The sequence below is a fragment of the Saccoglossus kowalevskii genome, chromosome 5 (assembly GCF_978046115.1).
Source record: "Saccoglossus kowalevskii chromosome 5, keSacKowa6.1, whole genome shotgun sequence".
In the NCBI taxonomy this organism is placed as follows: domain Eukaryota; kingdom Metazoa; phylum Hemichordata; class Enteropneusta; family Harrimaniidae; genus Saccoglossus; species Saccoglossus kowalevskii.
This window is the reverse complement of record NC_140645.1, coordinates 17,781,202-17,799,789: the sequence shown is the minus strand read 5'-3', so window position 1 is coordinate 17,799,789 and position 18,588 is coordinate 17,781,202. Positions and strand designations below refer to the sequence as shown.

The 18,588-nt window shown below is 35.0% G+C and overlaps 1 protein-coding gene across 2 annotated transcripts; it reads right to left on the bottom strand.

Moving 5' to 3' along the window:
- Nucleotides 1-308: 308 nt before the first annotated feature.
- LOC100370533 (V-type proton ATPase catalytic subunit A) lies at nucleotides 309-18,464 on the bottom strand. Of its 2 annotated transcripts, none has more exons than XM_085499182.1 (15): nucleotides 18,437-18,464; nucleotides 16,682-16,775; nucleotides 15,349-15,477; nucleotides 14,921-15,030; nucleotides 13,320-13,424; nucleotides 12,481-12,618; nucleotides 11,698-11,849; nucleotides 10,169-10,331; nucleotides 9,070-9,178; nucleotides 8,289-8,411; nucleotides 7,918-8,096; nucleotides 7,348-7,491; nucleotides 6,147-6,301; nucleotides 4,853-5,024; nucleotides 309-2,800 (listed from the first exon to the last, which is right to left on the bottom strand). In XM_085499182.1, exons 1-15 carry the CDS (start codon nucleotides 18,437-18,439, stop codon nucleotides 2,708-2,710), a joined length of 1,869 nt encoding a protein of 622 aa, XP_085355308.1. In that variant the 5' UTR covers nucleotides 18,440-18,464; the 3' UTR covers nucleotides 309-2,707. The 2 variants fall into 2 exon arrangements, with proteins under 2 accessions (XP_085355308.1, XP_085355309.1); XM_085499183.1 differs by lacking the exon at nucleotides 18,437-18,464 and adding an exon at nucleotides 17,732-17,812 and having other exon boundaries at nucleotides 2,266-2,800.
- Between the last annotated feature and the right edge of the window lie 124 nt (nucleotides 18,465-18,588).

The following is an 18,588-nucleotide window of genomic DNA, read 5'->3' as shown; positions in this document are numbered from 1 at the left end:
TTTCCGCTGCCGATCTCGTGAGTCAACCTGTGGTCTCATCTGTACTAGGCAAACACACATATAACCATCATGCCACAAATTATATGCTTCTGAATAGAGTTCTGACAACTTGTTAATCACCATGGGTAGCCATGGATTTGATGCATTACCAGTGTTTCCAGTAATCAGTACAAATCCATATACACCAACCATGCATTCTGACAATGTATTAAAGACATAACAGTTTTAAAGTCCTTGCTGTGCATTTCTCTATAACGGACAAACTTATGAACCTAATCGAATCTTTACTGAATGAAAAAAGCGTAAAATACAGTACAGTTTATTGTCTTTATTTATTCTCTTGATGTGGTAGACAAATTACATAACAGCTATGAAGTATATAGCATACAAATAAAGCTGCAACAAGAAAATAACATTTTGGCCCAGCACAATAGTGATTACTAAATTAAAATTGTTATATTGTAGTAAACAGAATCTAATGGTACCAATGTTACATAGCTTCCAATGATATCTACACCGACAACTCTACAGTACTAGATAACCAAATTTAATTTTACAATGACTAATCAAGAAGACATGTGTGCAACATGATCATGTGGAGTTTAGATCACCTAACTTGCCGGTGGAAATGATGACAAAGTTTGAAACTACATCATGTGATGTTATGTGATACCCTGTCATATTTCCTTACTATGGTAGAGTCAGAAATCCGGAAATACTTCATGCAAAATCATTGCAGAATCATACCGACCACTGACAAATAGCTAGTGAAAAGACAAATATTAAGTGAAACGACAAATATTGCTTTCAGAATTTGTAATATCTCTGTGGTGAGAGGGCTCTCTGTAGATAAGATCTGAGTAAACTTGTTTTTATCAGACAAACTACAGAGGGCGTAATATATGGCGTACAATAACAAAATTAATAAAATATCAAGGAATTAAAATTGTACAACCTTGCATATTTATAGAGAATCACATTATAGCAAAACAAAACACAGATAACTGCCTGATAGAGGGCAGCATCACTAATGTCAGAAAGTTCTTGTAACTTAAAAAAACAATCAAAAAAGCAAAAAAAGAATACAAAGCTAAATTTACCAACACAAATATGATATTTTTTTTTCTGTACACTCATGGATCATCAACATACAACTTAATCTGGACAATCTCACTAAGGGGCTTGGGACAATTAAATTCTATATCATTGGTAAGGGCACATTGACTTTGCGCTATCATATTCGGTATGGGTCAAATGAAATGTACACAATGCATACATGTATAATACTGCATTGTTTATAGAAAATTAGAACACTGGTTGCACATTGTGAAAGATAAAACACAAAAAATGATAAAGTGTTTTCTTCTCTATTATTACACAGACCAGTTTAATTCTGTGGAAATTGAAAACTACATCTTCGACCAACAATACAGCACAAACGTACAACATTCAATACTAAGAACTTCCACATATTTTTACAATTATATTTTCATAACTATTAGCAATAACTTTTCTATCTACATATTTTCTTTTATACACTTTGCATCTCAAAAAAACATGGTATTTTTAGTAATATCTATTTCGCAATTGTGATTGGGAAGTTTTCTCATGACTTTGAATTTCAAGAGCGACCACAGCGACTGCACATAGTTTAGAATAATACTGGCACAGTAATTCTAACATTGCTATAAACCTAACATAACAGGTGTGCGGCATCCGAGGAAATCATGTATAGCGCCACCAAGTGTCAACCTGCATGCTATATTTACTATATACAAAAAATGTATATCTGAACCAACTGTACAGCAAGAGAAAATTGGCAGAAGTGGGTGTTCATATACAAACTTCCCATCACGCATTGTGTTATAATTACTATATAGCCATACTGTCCATCACACCGATATTTAGGAAATAATTGGGTATGTACAGCATATGAAAGCAGATGTGCACAGTGAGAACCCAGACTTCAAACCAGCCTACAAGTTACTGGTGTACCAGTAATTAAACAATATATCTGGACTCATCAGTCACCCATTTCCTTTCCTAAACCAACATTACACTTTTCGGTTTGATTTCATTGCGCCAGACAGGAATTCAGTATAATTTCTAAGAGTTTAGATTACTTCTCTCGGCTTTGAAATCATAATGTGAAATTTTTATGAACTGAATGCGACTCGAAAGAATTCAGCACATAGAAGTGTCCACACCCTTAAACAAACCATTTAACTGACATGTAGCTTCCATATCCACCTTCACAGCAATTCATTTTCGGTGCCATCTGAACTAACTTTATTTTCAAAAACGCATGCACACTACCCTCATGGAATCTCATTGGTCGCTTAAAAATACATTCCACTATCCAGAACAATCTTGAGAAAAAAAAAAAAACATCTCTATCAGCATTTTCATTGGATGATTAGACATTACTGGCCAAAAATAACAAAAACAAATTAATGAAGAGAATCCCTAACTTTCCAAAATTTCTACTCTAAAAGACCACCTAAGCTCTTAAAGATTCATTCATAAACAAGAAACTAAACCTTTTTGACAATTCACAAGTGCATACAATATCAAATATCATTCATAAGCCTACCATGATCTGTTTACTATTTTTGGCCAGTAATGTCACATATATTCTCAACCAAAATATGACAAGTTTCTTAATGTGGCCAGTTTAAGTTAATAAATTACAATACAAGATCTTCTTTTAGTCTTCTAGATTCCTGAATGCAGTTTGCATATTCTCGTACAATTCGGCAAAGTCTTGTCGTATTTTAACTTCTCCATCTTTCACTGGATCCTGTGGCGAGAAATGATTTAAAAGTATTAGATTGTTAGTTACCTCACATCATAAAACAGTGCAGCAATACAGGGAGCTTAAATTTACAACATTCTACTCATTATACACCACTCCATTAGTTCCTAGTTACAATGCTAGTAATATCTCATTATGTAGCCTAGAATCTATGCAGTGTTCCACTCACTATACACCACTCTACAAATGCCTAGCTGCAATGCTAGTAATATCGCATTATGTAGTCTAGAATCTATGCAGTGTTCCACTCACTATACACCACTCTACAATGCCTAGTTACAATGCTAGTAATATCTCATTATGTAGCCTAGAATCTATGCAGTGTTCCACTCACTATGCACCACTCTACAAATGCCTAGCTGCAATGCTAGTAATATCTCATTATGTAGCCTAGAATCTATGCAGTGTGCCACTCACTATACACCACTCTAATGCCTAGCTACAATGCTAGTAATATCTCATTATATAGCCTAGAATCTATGCAGTGTTCCACTCACTATACACCACTCTAATGCCTAGCTACAATGCTAGTAATATCTCATTATATAGCCTAGAATCTATGCAGTGTTCCACTCACTATACACCACTCTAATGCCTAGCTACAATGCTAGTAATATCTCATTATGTAGCCTAGAATCTATGCAGTGTTCCACTCACTATACACCACTCTAATGCCTAGTTACAATGCTAGTAATATCTCATTATATATCCTAGAATCTATGTAGTGTGCCACTCACTATACACCACTCTACAAATGCCTAGCTACAATGCTAGTAATATCTCATTATGTAGCCTAGAATCTATGCAGTGTTCTACTCCCTATACACCACTCTACAAATGCCTAGCTACAATGCTAGTAATATCTCATTATATAGCCTAGAATCTATGCAGTGTTCCACTCACTATACACCACTCTAATGCCTAGCTACAATGCTAGTAATATCTCATTATGTAGCCTAGAATCTATGCAGTGTTCCACTCACTATACACCACTCTAATGCCTAGCTACAATGCTAGTAATATCTCATTATGTAGCCTAGAATCTATGCAGTGTTCCACTTACTCTACACCACTCTAATGCCTAGCTACAATGCTAGTAATATCTCATTATGTAGCCTAGAATCTATGCAGTGTTCCACTCACTATACACCACTCTACAAATGCCTAGCTACAATGCTAGTAATATCTCATTATGTAGCCTAGAATCTATGCAGTGTGCCACTCACTATACACCACTCTAATGCCTAGCTACAATGCTAGTAATATCTCATTATATAGCCTAGAATCTATGTAGTGTTCCACTCACTATACACCACTCTACAAATGCCTAGCTACAATGCTAGTAATATCTCATTATATAGCCTAGAATCTATGTAGTGTTCCACTCACTATACACCACTCTAATGCCTAGCTACAATGCTAGTAATATCTCATTATATAGCCTAGAATCTATGTAGTGTTCCACTCACTATACACCACTCTACAAATGCCTAGCTACAATGCTAGTAATATCTCATTATATAGCCTAGAATCTATGCAGTGTGCCACTCACTATACACCACTCTAATGCCTAGCTACAATGCTAGTAATATCTCATTATGTAGCCTAGAATCTATGCAGTGTTCCACTCACTATACACCACTCTACAAATGCCTAGCTACAATGCTAGTAATATCTCATTATATAGCCTAGAATCTATGTAGTGTTCCACTCACTATACACCACTCTACAAATGCCTAGCTACAATGCTAGTAATATCTCATTATGTAGCCGAGAATCTATGCAGTGTTTCACTCACTATACACCACTATAATGCCTAGCTACAATGCTAGTAATATCTCATTATGTAGCCGAGAATCTATGCAGTGTTCCACTCACTATACACCACTCTACAAATGCCTAGCTACAATGCTAGTAATATCTCATTATGTAGCCTAGAATCTATGCAGTGTTCCACTCACTATACACCACTCTAATGCCTAGCTACAATGCTAGTAATATTACGTTGCTTAGAACTTATATGACTTCTGTACATACCTTAAATTTCATACTACTAAGCTGGTATAATATATCTCCCATGTTTTCTCTGATGACATTCCATGATATTTTATTGTCACTTTGTGCAGTGGTTTCTACAGCATGCCTAGCCATGTCATAAAAAGCTAATATATTTGATAACATTCCTACTGTCTTGTAGAATGGACAAAATCTGTAAAAAAAATAATATGTTCATTATTACAAATGTTGATTAATAAACTTCACCACTAAAATTAACTAAACACTGGCGACTGTTGGATCCAATGAAGGATTTAGAAATTGTGACAATAAATATCAGCATAGTCAGATTATGTTTAAATATTAGTATTTAGCAAATTATCTACAAATGTGCATGAAACAGATATAAAGACATGTCCAAGAAACGGTTGATGACATGTCCAAATGTTGATTTTTAGTGTTTTGGGGACAAAAATGGCCGTCGGTCATTCAAAGGTCAACCAAATCAAAAATAAATTCTTGTGCATATGTCTGCCATTATGACTTGTCTTTATAACAGCTTTGAAGGAAATCTGTTCAGGTGCCCACGAGAAATGACGATGGATGATCGAACGCATGGACAGACACACGCATGGATGGAAACCAAAACATACGTCCCTGTTTCGGACTCCATCCGCCAGGGACAGCGAAATGCATGAATTAACCTTTTGCTGGTTGTAGCACCTAATGTATTTATATTAATTATTTAGGTACAAAATGTATGTCCAATGTTCACCAAAATGAGAATTACAAATGGCTGAAACCATCTGCTGAACTGATGCATTTTGGAGAACTGCTTGGGATAAAACATTTAAACGCCTTAAGGTCATTATGATAAAATGCACGTTGTTTGTCACACAGCTCTGACACAACACTCTAAATATGGTTTGTATGCCGAAAAGTAATGTTCTGTTCACATTAGTTGTTAGCATATACCTGAGGTCAGTGTGTTTGCTTCGCTAAGTGAGGTTGTGAGTTTGATTAAGAAAAAAAAAACATGCATATACACCATTCAATCAATGTTTAGAACTACTGTAAATGCATTAATTATTACTTTTAAAAAGGAAAATGTGCAAAATTAAATTAGTGATCATTGTTTCACTGGCAAATCAGTGAATTTAAAACTCAGAGAATATGCTCAAAATATCAAATAAGTGAAATTAAATGCTAGTGAAAATTAATACATTTACAGTACATAATGCACTAATGACGTACATGCATCAAAATGTGTTGTAGATATATCATTTATTTTGTTTCTATCATTATTGGAAAAAGGAAGTAAAATGTAATAACATACCTGTCATATGGAGTGTAACCATTTTGTTGTAAAAAGTCGTCTTTGATTAGCTTGGCAACTTCTAACGTGATTTTATCGGACTCTGCAAGAGAACCTTTACCGACAAGTTGCACAATTTCTGACAAATCTTCTTCTTCTTGTAAAATCTCTTTTGTCTGTTGAAAACATTTAAAAATATTATTAAACTTGACATTCTCTTTGATTATATGCGTAATTGCTAGCTGATGATAGCAACAAAAATGTAACAAATACTGACTGGCAGGAAAGTCACGCAATGCTGTGATGGTTTTAGTCTGTGAGTGTTTTTACCATTGTACATGTATGATGACTGTCAGAGAAAATACAACTGAAGAAATATATATCTGGATCTAACCAGCCGAAAGTTATTCTCACAGAAAGTAAGTTGCATCATGGGAGAGTGCTGCCATGTATGTACGTCTCATTTCTATATATATAAATGACCCATAAATGTTTCACTAGAAGCATCGTCCAAGTTGTCCATTTCATCTTTTAAACAGGATCGCTTAATTTAACAGAACATTTTCAATTTCAAACACCCCAGAAATTTTCAAATCAAACTATTTAGTCACGTTTCAACTCTCAAAAAAAATATTTTCCACAAATATTTCATCTTTGCTATCCCTCTATCTATTGGGTTGCAAAGACAAAATTAAGTTTTAGAAAAACAAAAAATTTATTCACAAAGGGAACCTAATGCTTTTTTAAACATGGACGGATTCAATTTGTATTTACATACTGTGGAATGCTTTATTTTTGCTGGAATTAATTTTCGCTGAAAAGGCTTTTGGGGCATTTTGTATGGAATTTATTTTTACTAATATTTGAAAAGTTTAATGTGAAATATAGGAAAAAAAGTATATTCGCTGGATTTTATTTTCATGGAATCATCCCTTCAGCGAAAATAGCGAAAATAAATTCCAAGCGAAAATAAAGTATTCTACAGTATGCAAAATCTGTAGCGCTTCATTCATAAAGTAGTGTTGATGATTACTTCATTTCTTTTAATCTACAATTAAATTAAATTCAGACTTTCTATAGAATTCAATTATATCACTCATTAACTGAACACCATTACATAATTGACCTTCACCTTAAGCTAGTTCGCTGGTATTCAACCTATTAAAATAAAAGCGGGAAAAAACATTCTAACATTTTCTTCAAATGTGTTTCTAACACTCACCTTTGTCCTCAGGGGTACAAATTCTGCATAATGCTTATCGTAATATTCATCCAAGGCTCTCATGTACTTGGAATAGCTGATTAACCAATTAATAGATGGGAAATGTTTACGTTGAGCTAGCTTCTTATCTAAACCCCAGAACACCTACAAAAAAAACAAAGTTAAACTCTGCTTAGCTTTTGTGTGAATTCAAACATTAAGCAATCATTGGTGTTATGCAAATTAGCTACTTAATATGCACAGACATGGCCCCAAAAATTATTTCCCCCAAGGTACATTAATTGGTACCAAATTTGATCAAAATCAACTCTGAAATATTTGAGATTTTGCATACAAAGCCTGAAATGTGTCACCTGGTGATTATTGTTAATAAATCAAGCTTAATTTCATACTCTACAGTCAATTTCTACATTACCCCGGGCCATCCACAATGTTGGTCAGGGAATAGTATCACACTAATTTGCAATGCAGGATTTTAAGTTTTTTAGTTTTGCAACTACAACTAGAGTAATGCAAAACAGAAATGAAATCAGCACATTGAAGCACTTCTTCAAGTATTCAAAATCCTACCTGCACAATACCGAGTGTTGCTGCAGTGACAGGATCAGAGAAATCACCGCCAGGTGGTGACACTGCACCTACAATGGAGACGCTACCCTCACGCTCTGGATTACCAAGACACTTCACACGGCCGGCACGCTCATAGAAAGAGGCGAGACGTGCACCTAAGTAGGCAGGATAGCCGCTGTCTGCAAAGCAAACGGACATATATAATCAGTTTACTATATAAAATAGTAAATAAACTGAAAAATCAGAGTGTCAAATTTGTTGAGAAATTTTGTTTCACGAATGCTATAATTTTTATCAAATTATGACGATTACTTAGGAACAAAAACTAAATGTATAGTATTTATTTCCACTACTGAATTGCTTATACTTACCGGCAGGCATTTCAGCCAGACGACCAGAGATTTCTCTCAACGCCTCTGCCCATCTTGATGTAGAGTCAGCCATCATAGCTACATGGTAACCCATATCACGGAAATACTCTGATAACGTGATACCTGCAAGAATGAAATGGAAAATAATTTATTATAGCTTTTCTGTTTATGGAGGATTGACAACAGCAGTGTGGAATGAAATATATCGTCATCTATTAAATGAGATAATTTCAATCAACGAGTTCAAGAAACTGATGGCAGAATATAAACTCTTTGATGCTTTGACGTTACGTAAAACAATTTTTGAAATCAAAACATCAATGGTTTAAAATCTTGCAGGTTACTCAAAGTGAATGTAGAGCATTATCAGTATTACTACACAGCTTCTAGACATATCAATGTCAACAAATAGTTGCAGATCATCTCTCAGAACTTTCAACATGGAGAGCCCATTAGAGGTTTGCCGAAACGCATTATTGGTAATGATGATGTCATCACACAAGGTAACTCCTTAGTACATGCATAATCTTTGAAGTCAACTTTTTGACACCCCCCCTCCAAAAAAACTGTATCATTGTTCTCATATCCACCCCCACCTCCCCGAAATTATGACCATTTGGTCCAACACTAAAAATAAATTATTGAAAAATGTGTAACAAATTTGCAACAAAATTCTGATGGGAAACTGGTGCTCAGCTTTTATGACTATGTGTAGTGCATGTAGTTTCCTTGTATTGTATAGTGTACCAGTATTCACTCTCAGTGGATACAGAAATCTTACCAGTATAGATAGACGCTTCTCTGGCAGCTACAGGCATATTAGATGTGTTGGCTACAAGGGCTGTACGTTTCATAATAGACTCTGTCACACCGCCAATTTCAACAGTCAACTGAGGATCAGAACAGACATAGTATTAATTGTGGTAGCTGGAAAATTCTGACAATTTGAAGCAAGAACATGATCCTGACACGTACATGATCCTGTTACTGATATTCCATGTGAAAGTGAACAATTTCATGCAACTCCAGAAGAAAGCAATTACTTATTGAAGTTGGTGTGGTTAGTATGATGACAGATTACATGTCAGCAGCAGATATAAGATATTCATGCCTTTATCATATATTTTGATTGACACACGTACGACAGACATTATACACAACTGGATCTATTCGATTTGGGCATTTTTTTGTGTATTAGCATTGAATGTGACCATTCAAGACATGTCAGTGATATATAGCCCTACAACAGCATCCATTAAACAAAATGGCCACTAGTCGGCCATTTTGAATTTATACTGGGGAAAAAATTACTCAATGAATATACCAAGTTTGAATGAAATATGACAGAAAGGCTGGATTTGTATCAATATCTTGATTCTGATCATGAAACACATGCATATGCATACATGTATGTATGATATAAAGTGTGATGTACAGTATATGTGAAGGTTGAATTCAATCAGCCCAGGCATGTCTGAGATACATGTGCGAACAGACATTGTCTATAATGGAATATCAGAACATGACTTATAAAACCTGAAAACTATGTATAAACAATATTTTGCCTGATTTTTTAATTCACTATAGATATGAAACAAGTTTGGATCTAACCGTAAAATCTGTATTAAAAGCCACATCCCTAATAGAAGTCACACTCATTTTTTTTTTGAACAATTGAGAACCGAAAAATCAACATTTCTCAAATGTCTAGATGCTCTAATAGAATCTGTATCTCCTCCCTTGTATTGTCCCATTTTAATATAACTGCGGCTTCTAATACAGATTTGACAGTAGTCAGGGGGTAGCAGATAGTCTATACAATGTTGAATGTCGCAATGTCAGAATATAAATTTGATCCTGAGTAGTGAAAATAATCTTACCTCAGGGAAATCCCGAAGTACTTCTGACATCTCATTACCACGCTCACCACATCCGACATACACAATGACGTCACTGTTTGAATATTTTGATAGTGACTGTGAAATGACAGTTTTACCGCAACCGAAAGCACCTGGAATAGCTGTAGTACCTCCCTGTACACAGCTAAGAATGAAAAAAAATCGGAAACATAATGTTAACTTGGACACGATGAACCATACAAGAGAATAATAGTAGTAAGCTAATCTGTTGCCACACTCCAAAAATGATTTTAATACAATGGCATGTGTTTTTTTATCATTACAAGCAAAAATTGTTTTCATGACACAGTTGTTAACCTTATGACCAATAGTCGGTTAACCTTCTCACTACCAGTTCCCCCTTTTCATCACAAATTCACAAAATAGTCCCATTTATAGTCTGCACTTTCCTTCAGGAGATTAGAACAAAATTAGCCAATTTATAGAGTTCATTTCCAGAAAGATTGAAGATTATTAGACAACTAGCAGCCTGTCGGCTGAGATAGCTCCGCTGTTATCAATGCACATTGCAATTAAAGTACAGAAGATATCATTCGAAAATGAACAATGTGTATAGTGTTAAAGCAATCAGACTTTTTATAACTTTTTATCAAAAATATTCATTAAAATTAGATAACTGAAGAACAAAATCATCTTGAAATGAACAAATCTGAGTGAGGTCTACCTGTATGCCTATGTAGTATATACAAAAATGTATACATGTAATATCAAAGCAATTAGACTTGCAGTTTTTAACAAGAAGTCGAAAATATCACTTTTTACCAAAAATGACAAAAATATTCATGAAAATTAGAGAATTGAAGATATCATCACGAAATGAACAAATCTGAGAGAGGTCCACATGTAGTATCTAAATATGTAATATCTAAGCAACCAGACTTGTGGTTTTTAACAAGAAGTCGAAAATAGCACTTTTTACCAAAAATGACAAAAAATATTCATCAAAATTAGAGAATTAAAGATATCATCACAAAATGAACAAATCTGAGAGAGAGGTCCACCTTAGATACCTACAAACCAATTATCAAAGCATTTGGGCTAGCGGTTTTCAAGAAGAAGTTGAAAATAGAATTTTTGACCAAAAATGACAAAAATATTTGCTATAAATAAGACAATTGAACATACCCACACGAAATGAGCAAATCTGAGAGAGAAGCACCCAAAATACCTTCCTAGAAAGTTTCAGAGCTATACAGTTTGTGGTTTTTAAGAAGAAGTTGAAAATGTAAAGTTGACGACGACGGACGCAGACGGACAATCAGAAAAACTATAAGCTTCGCTCGACTTCGTCGACAGCGGAGCTAAAAAGTGCCGACAAATTTGGGCGAAGAAACCTGGTAATGTAAAAGTTAAAGTATGTAGTTTTAAAATGAGTTACTACAATTATACGTCTATAAATAAAAACAATTTTACTGTCCGCCAAAAAAAAACTTATCTGCACCTGCACTCATTTATACTCATTATTTTTATCTAAAGGAAGACAAACTTACGGAAAAAGTGAATCCAATACTCTCTGTCCAGTCAATAATGGAAAATTAGCTGCTAGCTTTTCACTGACAGGTCGCATCTGTCGGACAGGCCATACTTGTAACATGGTGTACTTGGACTTTTGACCATCAAATTCTGTCTCCAAGACAACATCCTGCAAATAAAAAAACAGGCATATGAATCATTAATTGAACAAGAAAGCTATGATGTATATAAACAAGAGAACAAGGTGGCAATTCATGTATGTATTGGTACCTTTATTTCAATATGAGAAAAAAGTCAATGTACATAAGTTTAGTTTATGTGTCTATATGATACATTTAGAACAAAAAAACTGTTTCTACACTTTTCTTATTGTGGTGCACACACAGATCACAAATATAAATTTCTTTTGTTAGGTCTCAACATTGCTCCATTGAGCAGGCTTTGCAATTTGAGAACAGTCTAAATACAGAAATCAGGAATTTGGGGACCAACTTATATAAAATTATTTCAAAATAGAAAGGAAAAGTGATAATTAGATACTCTTGATCTTGAACAAAATGAGTGAATAGGCGAGTGGAATGATCACTATCCTTTGGATGTAAGGTCTGATTTAAGCAGTGCCACTGACTTTAATATATCACCTGTAAAACTGTACATTTACGTTGCACATGGCATCAATGTGATACCATTATTCAGTTACAATAATCTTACGCCATTCATCTCATAAACTGATGAGCCAAAATTGCCTGTTTTATGAAGGTTATAATTATATTGATGTAATATTTTCAGACATTACTCACCGTTACGTCATAGTTACCGGCTTCTGCAACCCAAGTCACTGTACCTCTAGCTCTAGGTGGCAATATCAGTTTATGTTTTATCAAGGAATTCTCAGGCACTGTTCCATACTCATCACCTCCAGTGATGTGACTCCCAATCTTGTGAGGAGAAAAAATATACCGGTAGTTGAAATATTAGAACTTGTGCGACTTCCATTTGCACAGAGATTTTGCATGTCACATCTGATTGTGCTAATTCTTTGGCATGTCGTTAATGCAACAGTCTAGTGATCTTGAAATACACCAAGTTCTGAACTTGCTATTTGGCAAAGTAAAGTTCACATTTTAGAGTAGAAAACAAAGTAAATCAGGGGTCACTTTAGTTTGTGAATTTCGAAGACACCAACAGCCACATAGAATCTTATTTATCTCAAGTTGATGCAACTTCATTCTTGGGATTCCATTTTGACTCAAAATCCCCACAAAATAAGTACTGCAAAGACACCTAATTTAAATGGCAATATTTCTAAAATGTTTTTGACATTGTGAAAGAATTATTTGATAGGCATCATCGCATGATGGGTTGTGGCATCTAAAAACAATTCCTAATTCCCCATGAAGTTTAGTCCATGCTAAATCTGATCAGACCAGATCCTTAGCAAAGGCTAACAAAGTGTGCGTGAACGCTTAGCTTGGGTCGAGCACCCAAAATGCCATTGTATTCAATGTTCATTTGAATGAATTACTATTATATTCATAACTCTTCATTTCAGTATGCCATTTATGATATAACATGACAAGCAACATAGCCAAAGACCTTATTCGCAAGAAAAAAATTGAGGAGTATGGATGTCAGTTACCTTGATTTGTGAGCGTGGCGTAAAATCCCACTTAATGTCCCGACTCAATGCGGAGGTGTTGACACCGCGAGGAATGTAGATAGACTCTGTCAAATCACAGATACTCTGAAAAAAAATAAATCAACAATACCAGGAATAGATTAGTGGAGTGGTGAGGGGGTAGCCACACAACCATGTATCTAATCTATTCAATGTCGAACAATAGACAATAGATTGCTTTCTGCTAATTGCGAAGATGTGAAGATTGTTTGTAATCATGCCAAGAAAGCGGACCATACACTTATCAGAATTTCATGATTCAAATTTTAAGATAATAAAAATGGGATAACACATAATGGAATAGAAAGTTAAAAGTTGACTGTAATAAATTGATGTGATTGATGTCATCTCTTGTCAGATCCATTGTTAGAATACAGTACAGCCCAAGCTTAAATTAATTTCAGATAGATTTATGCTGTCATACAGCCTGGTAAATACTACAAAAATTAAGATTTTATTGAAAAGGCAAAGCTAGCTGAGAGCCATCTGAGAGAGCCAGCTTAGAGCTATCTGAGAGAACCAGCTTAGAGGCATCTTAGAGCCATCTGAGTGCCAGGTTGTAGTCATCTAGTAGCCAGCTTAGAGCCATCTGAGAACCATCTGAGAGCCAGCTTAGAGCTACTGTAGAATACTTTATTTTCACTTGGAATTTATTTTCGCTATTTTCTCTGAAGGGATGTTTCCGTGAAAATAAAATCCAGCGAATATACTTTTTTTGCCTATAATTCACATTAAACTCATCAAAAATCAGTGAAAATAAATTCCACACAAAACGCCTAAAAAGCCTTTTCAGCGAAAATTTATTCCAGCGAAAATAAAGTATTCCACAGTATCTGAGAGAGCCAGCTTAGAGCTATCTGAGAGAGCCAGCTTAGAGCTATCTGAGAGAGCCAGCTTAGGGCCATTTGAGAACCAGCTTAGAGGCATCTTAGAGCCATCTGAGTGCCAGGTTGTAGTCATCTAGTAGCCAGCTTAGAGCCATCTGAGAACAAGCATGTAGTCATCTTAGAGTCATCTGAGGGCCAGCTTAGAGCCATCTGAGAACCAGCTTGTAATCATCTGAGGGCCAGCTTAGAGCCATCTTAGATCTTGCTTGGAGCCATCTTCAAGCCGGCTTGTAGTTATCTGAGTGCCAACTTAGTCATCTGATAGCCATCTTCAAGCCACATTAGAGCCATCTGAAACCAGCTTGTAGTCATCTTCAAGCCAGCTTAGAGCCATCTGAGAGCCATCTGAGAATCAACTGAGAGCCATCTAAAACCAGCTTGTAGTCATCTTCAAGCCAGCTTAGAGCCATCTGAGAACCAACTGAGAGCCATCTTCAAGCCAGCTTACTTAGAGCCATCTGAGAACCAACAGAGAGCCATCTTCAAGCCAGCTTAGAGCCATCTGAGTGCAAGCTTATAGTTATCTGAGAACCAGCTAAGAGCCATCAGAGAGCCAGCTTGAAAGTAAAGTTATGCTCAGGCTGTACTGTATTTGCAAGGCTGAACACCAGAACAGTATTGTGCAATACAATTATTTTGATTTAAAGTAATTTAATTTAAAGTAGATGTACATACCTTCAATGGACGTTGAATACCATCAAAGATATTACCCATGATGCCCGGTCCCAGTTCAACTGATAAAGGCTTACCAGTTCGCAGAACTGGATCACCAACAGTAACACCAGCTGGACAGGACGGTTAAAGAAACATGTGACTGCTTATAGTGATAGATGACTGCTTATAGTGATAGATGACTGCTTATGGGGACTGCTTAAGCTAAAATGCTACTTGTGAGTTTTTCACTTATGCACACATTTTAGCGCATATAGTAGTGACAGTATTTTGTGTCAAAATATTGACGGTGTTACCATGGCCACCAAAATGAATACTCATTGAAACTCATTGCAAGAAGGTGTGAACTTTGTGAATTCGCAGTATTGACTTTGCTTGCAAAATATTGATATGATGTTCCTATATTATTCTAAACAGCATAAAAAGGATACAAGTTTCTTCATATACTTGTAGAGTAGCCATCTCTCCTTCCAGTCTGATGATCTCTCCCACCAATTCACTGTGACCCACACGTACCAATTCATACATAGCAGCCCCAGACATGTTAGTGGCTGTCACCACTATAAACAAATGAAATGAGAATTTAAAAAAAAAACATCAAAGAACAGCAACGCGAGTGATTAGAAGGCTACGAGTATACGTATGCTATTAAAATCTCTTCAATATGGCAAAGGATTGGAAAAGTGATAATTAGCTTCTCTAGGTCTTGACTTAGGCGAGTGATGTGGAGGCGAGTGGAGAGATCAGTCACCTCAGAAAGTAAGGTCTGATCCAGAATACATAAAAACATACAGTGGTTCAATGTCACATATATTGCGTATTGTTGAAAGCCCTTTACTTTAGGATTGGCTAAAATCTATGAGAAAAAGGTCAGGGTTATTGAAGCCTTAGAATCAAAGACATGAAGATGACCGAAGTTCTAAACTCTATACACCCATTAATAAATGCCAAACACAGCTATAAATTTAACATCTGATCTGAACAATACAATTATCTTTATAATGAGATCATTTGGGTCAAAGGTCAAACCACTCAGGATGCAGCTTTAGCAACAAACTGAAACATCTATGCTACCGTACATTTGAATTCTTGCAAATGAAATGAAAATGTCACACTGTCATATGAAGGCAATCGAAAACAGTGAAAATATGTTTCGCCAAAATAAAAATAATAAATTTATTTATAATTTTAATAGATATTTTCTTGACCTGTTATTCAAGAGAACAAATTTGAAAATTGTCTAAAGTTGACGCAACTCTTTAGAACCTGATCAACTACAAAATGTTACTATTTACATTGAATCACAAAATTTTAGGCCATTTTACAGAAGTGTGTTTGCGCATGAATTTACATAAATGACACATGAGAGTCTATGCTCAAAATAAGTCATTCTTTAATGATATTTATCATACAATAAATGCAAATTTTGTGCACTTCTAATAATAAAGATGCAAATATGGTATATGATATCATGTCACTATTGATCAATTTGGGCTTTAGATTCATGACATGACACGTATTTGTTTGTGGGTCGGACATACAGCAAGGTTTTGTAGCAGTGAGAAAGAACTCAATAGGTTTTTCAGTGACATTCTTGAAATTGAATCAAAGCAACAACAAAAAAATTAACTGGACAACGTTTTTTTTATCATGTGGACATCCACTTTTTGAGAATGGCTGTCTCGGTACAACCAGGTATTTTGTTTACTGTAATCAACTACAGATAATAACTGTAAACACAGTCACTGTGCATGACCTACTTACCAGGTCCAGACACGGCATGCACATATCCAAACTTGGATTCCACTTCCTCATCTCTGATCTTGGGCAGCTTATCGGTTCTCTCCATTGCACCAGCCTGGAAGCCAGAAATACCATAGTTTAATACAAATTCATGAACAGACTTTATATTTCCCTGGATTTAGTTTTTTTTTTTTTTTTTTTTTTTATGTTTTGTTTTTTTACAGTTTGTCAGTGCCTAAGGTTACTTTCCTGAAGTTGTTTTAGTTATAAATTTTTAAGGTTGTACTTTTTTTTATATTTTTACGTTATTCTATAATTGAATAAACGTTAATACTGTATATATTTTTTTCATTTTCCTTTAGCATTCAACCACGTGCCACAGACACTATCAAATCCACCTTGATGTTTTTCTCATTGACAAGAAACTAAAACTAGTTACATCTGTGAAATAACCTCTATTGATAATAAAGTTGGAAAAATAATGAAATACTATCAACCAAACAAACCCATTTTTATAAATATTTATCAATCTCACAATCCAAACTGAAACGAGAGGTTTATATTGACAAATTTTTAAATGATGTACTGAGCTGATTGGATTCAACTGCCATTGAAATTTATAAATATAATTTTAAAAAAATTTAATTTTCTTCTGAAAATTCTGTCACCTCCAAAATGTCAAAGTCCTTCATAGTCGAATAATTGAAAAGATTGCTAATATGAATTTGTAGTTTAATATGAACTCAATTTATATATACTATCAGTCCAGTAAAGAGTGTTTTTAAATAAAGTACTTGCCATTATGAAGAATGTGGAGACTGAAAAAATCAAGAGTAATACGATAACCTAGCTGATTAGCAACTTGTGCCAACTTCTACAGAACAGACCAACAAAACATCTACTGGTTTCACTCAATTGTGATCACGTTGATAATTATTGATCAAAATCTGAGGATGATATTCAATTCTGTGTTGTTTTTTTCGGCTAGAATTGGCTTTAGAATCAATTAAATACACACATTTTTATGAAAAACTCAAATAATAAATACATTATGGTTCATCCAACACTAACCTTTATAGATTTAATAGCGTAATAATGTGACACAACCAGTGACGACGGTTTAAACAGCCAAGTGTTTGATAAGACTTATCTACAAAAAAAGCTGTGTAAAACAGGCACACTGCCAACTGCCTGATGGTAGCACTGATATTGAAATACGGCAAGTACCAGTATAGGAAGACAGGCTATTAATGGCATCAACAATGTGTTCGTTATCATATATTTATAAGCGGCAACAAGCATGCGGGCGAATCTTACTCGTACTAGCCCCTAAATTATTAAAAATGTTCACTATTAGAGACTTCCGATTATTTCAATAAGAATTATTTACATATTTAATAGCGGCAACCATTTTTTGGTGTTTGTAATCTCCAAAAATAAATGAACTGCTCTCGTTCCAGAATAACACGAGATAATTAACCATAGAATTAATAAAACGCCGAATAACATGTGATTGTGACGGGGCACCCACGCACCGATGACCACCGAGTACAGAGGCAAGGGTCGATATCGACTCGTTCACTGTCATAAACAGCGGACGCCGAACATAGACGTATCGGCGAAAAATGAAATGAACCGCGAAACGTTACGGAAAGTCAAGTCAGTGCGCACTTAGACGGGAGTGTCATTAATAACGTAGTATAATTTTGCACAAATAATTACGTACAATAATTCAGATTATCAATGAAAGACTAACGAAATAATTTTCTCACTTACCATCTTTTCAGATTTCTTCTGATCATGTGACAATAACTACTTCCGGTATTTGTTCGTGATTTATTTACTCCTGTTCAGCTCGTTATGTGATGGGCTTGAAGGGCTAAACACAAATAATTGCTAGTTGATTAGACGAAGATGCATTTTTCTTA